Raw genomic sequence first — 9179 nt, 5'->3', positions numbered from 1 at the left:
CAAGCTTCTATCGTTTTTAGAAATTAGTGTGCATAATTCTGGACCACCCTGTATAAAGTATTATAATTACTGTACACAGTAAACACCTCAATTATTAACACATACGCCGGTTTGCGAGGTGTGAATTCAAAGGAAAATATAGTTAAATGGATGTGTGTTGGATTACTTATCACTAGGTATAAATAAAATTATCTTTAAAGACATGAAAAAAACATAATTTAAAAAATCGATATTGTAAAAATTGTAAATACATTATGTTCTATAAAGCTCAAAACAAATTTTGAATGATAAAATGTAATTATTCAAATTAGTTAGAGATTTCGAAAAAAAGTACAAGAATTTTTAACTTAGAAGTCAAAATAAAGAATTTAGTAATTTCGAGTGATAATAACCAGTATTTATTTTTTAATAAAAAATATTACAATTCTTACTTATATTAAAACATATTCAGGAACTTTGACAAGTTAAGCAGTTAACGAAATTTTTGTTTGTGACAAAAAATGTATATAGTTTGCATTTATATTGTTGCATCTAAGCTTGAAATGACACCCGAATCCCTAATAACAAAAAAAATATGAAAAAATAAATTACAAATACGTATCACGTGACTTCAAACACTAATCATCTTACTCCTATAAAACATATTTGTGAACTTTGACAAGTTAAGCAGTTAGTGAAATTTTTGAAAAAAAAATGAATTTACAATATAACCTAAAGACAAGGTAATTTAGATCTTCATTAGAGAATATTTTCTGTGCTACTTACGTTAAGTTTTAAGTTCAAATGATTGTGTCTGTATTTCTGACGAGGCACCAGAATATTTTTTGTAATATTTTCACAACAAGGCACTACATAACATCGTAATAAAGATTAAACACTTATTTTTCTAAATGTTTCATATAACCTCAATCATGTAAACATTAATTTGCTCAAGTAATCTGACGACATACACGCGAACTGATTAAAGACAGCGTTTTGGTGGAATATTTAAACAGCAAAATGTTATTTTGCTTATTTTTATGAAATATGAGGTGAATAGCTTAAAAAAAGGTAAATATATCCTGTTTGCCTCACAACTAATAAATTATTTATTTTCACTAATATATTATAAAAATCACACTAAAATCATCTCATTGTGAGTTTATACCTTTTTGTACCAATCAAATCGTATTTCTTCCATCACAAAACCAAAATTCACTAGAAACAACATGATATTACCATTCTGATCGTGAACTCTCTACCACTAACTGTCATTGAATAACCCTATGGAAGGTTCGAGAAACAAGATGTAATTGTGAGTCCAACTAAGATTCTGATCGTTTTTGATCTTCAAGTAACTTTAATTTTCTCTTTTCAAGTTTCAATTTTTCTTCTTCTACTGCCAATTTCCTCCATTCAACCTTTAATCTTTCATTTTGATAATATTGGAGATCAGCTTTAATTCCAAGTAAAATCCGTTCAATTTTATCTGGTACAGGTAATTCTAAAGGGATAGATTGTGCTTCAAGTACACGTATAGTGAAAGGAGGTGAATTTACATCTATAGTTGGTGCAACAGGAGTTTCATTAGACGTCGACGGTTGTATTTTATCTGTTTTCTGTTCTATCAGATTTTTGAATTTGTCTCCAAATATTTCTCGAAGTTCTTCCTCGAATTCGTATCGCCTAGGCGGAAGACCTTCTTTGAACCGTTTAGAATTGTGCAATTCCAGGTTTTTGAAATTCCTCTCTAACACTTTGAAACGATTTTCGCATTTAGCGCCTGTAATCGGAACACCAAATTGTTCTGTCATGTGTCCAGCTATGGTTCCCCACATTTCTTTTTTTGTTTTTATGGTCCCCACAGAAACTTGGGGTTCGTATTCTTTGAATAGACTAATTAGGGCTAATGTCTTTTTTCGGTTGAAAAAAACATCTTCAGACCATTGTGTAGGTGGGACTTTCTGCTCTATTGTGGATGTGTGAACGGTGACTTCAGCTGCTTCTATTGGTTCCGTTGTAGTATTAACATATTCCGTTTGAGCAACTTCTATGTTAGTTGTTTGGGGCACGTAACTTTCGTCAGTTACGTAGACTGCTTCCGTGTATGTGACTTCTGCTGCACTTTCTGTTGATGAACTTTCGAGTTTTTCCGTATTGGTGGTCATGTTTATATTCGTATATGGTGCCACAAGACCTGGTACAAATTCATATTTTCTCAATTTTAGATCTTTAAATTCTTTCGCGTACGGGAAATGTTTTTTAAATCGTTTTCCAGTTTCATAATCATTTTGCAATTTCTTGTAACCCCTTTCTAATACTTTAAATTTATTTTGACATTTGGCACCAGTTATAGGGATTCCAAATTGATTAGTGAGCTCGTTTGCGATAATTTCCCACATTTCTTTCATTGTTTTTATATCCCCTTTAGCTAATGCTGGTTTATATTTTTTAAACAGGTCTATTAAAACTAAAGTCCTCTCTCTATTAAAATAACTATCGTCTTTTGGGGTAGAGGACGGTGGTGAAACATCCCTTTTTATAGGTTCATTATAGACTTCCATGCCATCTAAAATTTAAAATAAATCCTAAGATGTGTTTTCCATACTCTATAAACTTTTTTAATTGTATTAATTTTTTAATTCAAAAAGCTAGAATTTGATAAATTATAACAATTATAACAAAACTTTCTACATGCTTACAAAATAGTTTTCATTTAATTAACGTTCAAGGAAAACAAAATAAATTATTATAATATGTAAAAAGGAAGTTTTGTAAATATACTCGAATGACAGCAACAACATCGTGTAGTTACTAACCTGACATTTTTTGTGGATTAATATATTTTGAAGTCTCTATACTAAATAATTAATTCAGAATCCATTCAATTAAATGAATTTAGTGAATAATTTATTAATAAACCTGTATTAACTCATACATAACCATTTAATTTATCTTACCAAACTACGTTCTGTTAAAATTCTGACCAATTCATTATATTCGCTCAATACATTCAATTGCATAACTTGACTTTAGATGTATTTTGAATCTTGTTCTGGTTGATTGGAGTTACTCAGTTGTTCCTACGGAGTACACAAATGTCAATCCGGAGTTTATGTTTATATTACGTTAAAACCATCAAACTAATTTTCCGAAAGAATCGTAATGAAAAAAGTAATGATGTATCAAACAAAAATAACAAAAATAATAACGTAGTGATTCGATTAAAAAGCAAATAAACTTCTTGAAATTTGGCACAATAATGGTGAACATATTTCATATAGAATGCTATTTTTTGTAGAAACCTTTTTGTTGTTGACACTGTCTCTGCTAGATGTCACCAAGTTAAAACGATCGAAAATAATAGCACAGTCTCATTCGAATTGTCTGTGCTCTAAACCCTTGTCCCAAGTCGCGAAAAGTATCAGTCGTGAATTAGTTTTACGTGTGCCGTGTTCAAAGTGTGTCGTTGATATTTGATTTCGGTATTTGGTGGTGTTTGTTTCAAAATGGCGTTCAATGGTGATGGTCCTCATTCTAAAAGACAACGTACGGAAACCGATATAGCAAATAATAGAGTAAGTTTACCATAATTGTAATTATCTGTTTATTGTTTACACCACAAAAGCTAGGTTATGTTAAGTTTACACAAGAGTGACTTCCCTATATGAAATAATCACTGACATTACCTATTTGTGTATTCTCTATAGTATCTCATTTATGTTTATAGTTTTTTAATTAAAGGATGAGTTTTGAAAATTGTAAAGTAATTTTAATGATAGGGGTTGATCTGTCTTCGGTCTCGGTTGACATGTATACTATTAGGAATACATTTCAGTCTAAAGTCAAAGTATGTTTTCAAATGGTATATTTACAAATGATAATTTATGAAGATATTTATAAAATAATTATTATTGGATATATGTTACATTAAAAAAGTCATTTCCATTGTGAAAACCATGATAACAAATATAATAATTTATGTAGGTAGTGCCTGTTGAAACAAAAGTCGGATGAAAATTAATTTTTAATTTTCATCTATAAATATGATATAATAATATATAAATTTAGTTTGTTACTTTATTTTTCAATTTTGCAAACATGATATATAACTATTACGAATCTTTATGTGTGATATTAAAAATGACAAAAAATATTAGGTTATTTTTTAGAATTAATTGTTACTAAAATTTTGAAAAAATATCGGCAAAAACAAATTAGCGAAAAATATATTTTGTTTTTCTGATTAAATCGTGTTTTTTTTCAGTTAAATGATGAAAAATTGTTAGAAATAAAATATATTCAAATCTAAGTGGATATTAAGAATTTATATCATCTCGACATTAGGGGGATTACTTTCCGAAAAAATATTCGACTCCGATAGGAGTCTTAAGCATAGTTTTTGAAAAAAAATTTTTTTTCTCCTACTGGTGAACCGGTACAAGTTCACAAAAAAACACAAGATCCATCAAACTGATTTCCATTATTGTATTTACGTATTAGAAATTTGAAAAAAAAATTTTACATCCATTTTAAATTGTAAAACTTTATATTTAAATTGTAAGTCCTTAAAGTTGATGTTAAGAGCTCAAATTTTGTGAGAATTTTTTCTTCTATATGTGGATTAATATTGAGGGTAAACAAAGAGGACGATATAAAATCGTTCGTGCTAGTACATTATCAACAATAAAATTGTCACGAAGGCATTAAAGGAAGATGATTTGCGGAAATCACGTGTATTTATACACTACCGGTCAAAAGTTTTTGCACACGAAAACGAAAACAATTCGTACATGAACTTCACAAAAAGATATCTTGGTTCGAAAAGTGTAAATCACAGCACAAAACTGCAATCATAAACACTTTAGAAATAATTCAGAGTTGGAGAATAATAAATAAATCAACCGGTACTCTCAAGTTTTAACTATTATTTTTGGTTTCTAAAAACCGTTTTGACACAATATGAAAAAGAAATTTGTTAAAGTGCATTATTCTAAAATTTAATGAATAGATTATGGGGTGGGTAAAAACTTTTAAACCTTGTATATGAAGGTGGTTAAAAATCAGTTAACAATGCGATGATCAAAATGGGTTCCTCATTTATTAACTAATAGACTAAAAGTAGGCAGGATCGATTTGGCCAAAATTTTAATTGAACAATTTTGTGATGAACATAGATCTGTCCTGTTCAGAAACTGACAAAATGCTCCTGCTCACACTGCTGCAAGAACTATAAATTTTTTTTCACCATCAGGGAGTTAAATTTCTGTCTCATCCTGTACATTTTTCGGATCACTGAAAACCGGGCATTGACGATAAAGAGGAAATGAAACAAATTTCAAAAGAGCGCTGATTAGGGGCTAGAAAATTAGCAGAATGGTAAATGTATCATTAAAAAAGTTTGATTACAGAAGTTGGCTACTAAGTATGGATCAAAATAACATTCTAAACTTTGCATGGTTAAATCTGTTAGTCAACAATTTATTTGACCGGGTATTTTGACATCAGAGGTGTGATAGTTTTGTACGTTGTAGGTGATGCCACATTTTTATGGTACTTCATTTGTTTGATCGTTGTTTTCGTTTTTTTTTCTTCGAACTCCTTCGATATGGTTTGAGAAGTCCATATCTTAGTTTGAGTCTTCATTATAGTGATAGGATCTCTCTTTTGTTCTACCTCAGGATTTTCCATAATCTACTTCGTTTATATTTTATATGGATCGGTGTTGTTCGTTTCACTATTGATCTTTTCGTTTGTCTTCTGTCATCTTTTTCTGTTTGCTTTTTTCATTTGACGTGTATTGTAAACAGGGCAATAAAAGTCAAATCGAATTGAATATTTCTACTGCGTATGCTTCCGATAATTAACCAGCAAAAGATTCGCTTTTGTTAATCGGAAAACGATCGGTAACATCTATGTGATAATCGTTTAGTTGATTTCAGACGGAGAGTTTTGTGTGAAATCGCAGAATTTTGTCTGGTTGTGATCCTTGTGAGAAGGAACCCAGTGTAATTGCTAATTCGTGTAGAGGTATAAACAATATAAATATCATCATCTGTTTGAAGTTTTAACTTGAAAATGATGGAATTCAAATGATTCCACACACACATAAATATTTATATAAAAAGTCATCATACAATGTGTTGGAGGAAAATACCACCAAAGAATAGATGAAAACTCTTACAAACTATTATGTATTACGTAGCAGATAGTTCTAGAAGTTTCTTTAATAGATATCTATCACGTTATGTTCAACACACAGTTTACCTTCAGTCTCTAAAGACGACATTGTTCAGCAAATTCTTTGAGATCTTGGTAAAACCATTCTTTGGGCTTAGATGTAAAAAATTGTCCACGCAAGTAGTTCATCATGAATCTGAACCAATAGTAATCTGACAATGCTAGCTGCGGGCTAAATGCTGGATACTGTAGGAGCTCACCTCAAACTTATTGCTTTTTGTAGGATTTGCTTTAGCGTTGCTTTGTTGTAAGAAAACCCGCTTTCAGGATATTTTCTGGATGTTTCTCCGATAAAATATCATATATTCGCAACAGCTGTTCCCTATATACCTCGGAATTGATGACTCGACTATCTGGAATGATTTCTAAGTACACTATCGGTCAAAAGCATTTGCCTCCTCCATAATCCATTCATTACATTTTAAAATAATACATTTTAACAAATTTCTCTTTCATATTGCCAAGCGAAGAAAGAAACCAAAAATAATAGAGTCCGTTATTTGTTTACTTTATACGAGTGCATCTTTATGTTTTGTCGGTGAGTGCGACAAGTTAAAACTTGCAAGTACCAGCTGATTTGTTTATTATTCTTCAACTTCGGTTTTTATGATTGTAGTTTAGTCCCAGTTAGCCCTGTGAGACGCAAGAACGTGTGATGATTTATACTTTTTGGACCAAGACATCTTTCTGGGAAGTTCGTAACGAATTGTTTTCATTCTAGCAAATTCAGACTTTTACGTGAAAAAATATGCTTTGACGATAGGAAACGTTAAAAAATTACAACCACTGAAAATAAAAATATTGTATTGACCTGTAAATGTGATCAACGACTCACGGGCCCAAAGATAGCATCAGATCAATGAATCTAGGGATCTGCCATTGAGCACACTACAGTGAGAAGGAGATTAAGTGAAGCTGGCTTTTTTGAAAAGTTCATAGTGAAGAAACTTCTTTTAAGAAGTTAAAACAAAATTAACAGGTTGCAGTGGGCTAAAGGACATAAAAAATGGACGCAAGAAAAGTGGGAGAGAGTTTTATGAAATGATGAGGTAGAGGTTTTTGGATCTAAAAGAGTGTTTGTGCGCAGGTCAAAGGAAGAACGGATGTGAAATCCATGTCTAATCCTGACACAGCGAAAGCTCGGTGATGGTTTGGGGATGTTTTGGAGGAAGGGCGATTGGAAACCTGGTGAAAATTGAAGGGATTTTGAAGAAAGAAGGCTATGAAAATTATGAAAAGAAAATGTAGTACGTTTTTGCTAACGCGTGATCGGTAGAAAATTCGTCTTCGAACATGACAATGATCTCAAGCATTCCTCAAACCTGTGCAAAGAGTATTTGAAAGAAATGGAAAGGAATAATGTACCGAAAGTACTGATTTGGCCGTCACAGTCGCCCGACCTCAACTCGATTAAGTTGTTGTTGACAAATTGAACAGGGAAGGTAGAAAGCAGTGACCTACTTCTACTCTATATCTTTGGAATATCGTGAAAAACGAATGGAATCAAATAGTCGACGATTATTTGTCGAAATTGTTGAAGAGAATGCCAAAATTGTACACTGAAATAATGAAAGCAAAAGAGGGTTACATCGATGGTTAAAAAATTTAGGTATGTAACAATTACAGACAGTAATTTTGTATATAACTATATATGTTCGTTGAAATATAAATATCACAATCGATCTTATTGTTTTTATTTTTTATTAATCACGCAAACTATAGGGTGGCCAAAAACTTTTGACCAGTAGTGTATACATATATTTGTCTATACTTGTAGAGATATTCTGACAAAATGAACAAATAATTGACTATTCATAGTTTTCAAGAGCCTAGTAGAAGCGTACAGACGTTTTATTTGTTTTTTTTTTTTAATTGAATTGGAGTTGACAAATGACATTGTGTTGGGTTGGAAAAATAAAGGCTACTTTCTCACTGGATCCGACGCTTTAGAAGTTGTAGATCTGCTTGGTTGGGTTCAACACAATAAAAGCAGCGAAAGCATTCGAGATATTTTCCAAACGACTGCTATCCATATTGACTGATACAATTGTCAAGGTTTTAAGCCAAATATACACGTTGCTATCGCAATTCACACAACTTATATACTTAACAAGTGCGCAAATAATCGTTTGTTTACCAAGTACACGAGTCATTTGGAGGCTTTAATTAGTAATATTTACATATGAAAAACCGACATTACTTATGAGACCCCCTCTGTAGATTTAACCTGATTTTTGGTTTAAGTGCAAATTTTTATATTTTTTCATATCATATCATTTTTTATATTCCATTCGTAAAGAGTGGCCTCCTGGCCACCATAGCCGTAGTCACATTTAGGAACAATTTATTATTTTATTTTATTAAACCTTAGCAAATGAATCCAACATTTATTTTCTAAGAAATTTATTGCATCAAGTTCAAATTTCCAACTATTTTTATCAGTGACTATCACGAAGATATGAATACAGATGTGTTCGAGGAATACTTTATACAAATGCTAGATCTTATTCTAGGCGGATCTGTAATTGTTCTTGACAACGCCAGTTACCACTCGAGACAAGTTGAAAGTCTACCTACGACGTCATGGAGAAACCAAGACATTATTGACGGGTTAATACAAAAAAAGTATTACATTTAACAATGACTTGGTGAATAATTAAATTTTGTCAATTGTCAAAATAAATAGAAATCCCCACAAGAAATGTAATATTGATGAAGCGGCAAGAGATCGCCAAATTACAATTATTCGTCTTCCTCCCTATAATTGTGAACTCAATCTGATCGAATTGATATGGGCACAAGTTGAAGGCAAAGTAGCTCAGAAAAACACAACATTTAAATTAAAGGACGTTAGAATATTACTAAATGAACCTTTAAAAAACGTTGCTGCTGAAAACTGGCAAAAATGCATTCAGCATGTTATCAAAGAAGAAGAAAAAAATTTGGGAATTAGACAACAC

General features: G+C 31.4%; 2 protein-coding genes across 4 annotated transcripts in view; one reads left to right on the top strand and one right to left on the bottom strand.

The window, feature by feature from the left end:
* The first annotated feature begins 361 nt into the window (after positions 1 to 361).
* Positions 362 to 9179, top strand: part of LOC130446117 (heterogeneous nuclear ribonucleoprotein L) — a 370575-nt gene continuing 361757 nt past the window's right edge. The window contains exon 1 of one of the 2 annotated variants that reach the window (XM_056782203.1): positions 362 to 1050. Coding sequence is in view for 1 of the 2 variants with exons in the window: in XM_056782201.1 (XP_056638179.1) it covers positions 3489 to 3557 (69 nt within the window). In the remaining variant the exon portion in view is untranslated. Of the gene's footprint in view, positions 1051 to 3400; positions 3558 to 9179 lie in introns of those variants that run through there. The other variant, XM_056782201.1, reaches the window with a different exon arrangement.
* Positions 376 to 3055, bottom strand: LOC130446118 (uncharacterized). 2 transcript variants are annotated; one of them, XM_056782206.1, is made up of 2 exons: positions 2940 to 3055; positions 376 to 2548 (listed from the first exon to the last, which is right to left on the bottom strand). In XM_056782206.1, the coding sequence occupies exon 2, from the start codon at positions 2541 to 2543 to the stop codon at positions 1305 to 1307; it is 1239 nt and encodes a 412-aa protein (XP_056638184.1). In that variant the 5' UTR covers positions 2544 to 2548; positions 2940 to 3055; the 3' UTR covers positions 376 to 1304. The 2 variants fall into 2 exon arrangements, with proteins under 2 accessions (XP_056638184.1, XP_056638183.1); XM_056782205.1 differs by having other exon boundaries at positions 2799 to 3040.

This window comes from Diorhabda sublineata, chromosome 6 (assembly GCF_026230105.1).
Source record: "Diorhabda sublineata isolate icDioSubl1.1 chromosome 6, icDioSubl1.1, whole genome shotgun sequence".
NCBI classification, from domain to species: domain Eukaryota; kingdom Metazoa; phylum Arthropoda; class Insecta; order Coleoptera; family Chrysomelidae; genus Diorhabda; species Diorhabda sublineata.
The sequence above is the reverse complement of the archived record's forward strand: the minus strand, read 5'-3'. Positions and strand labels throughout refer to the sequence as shown.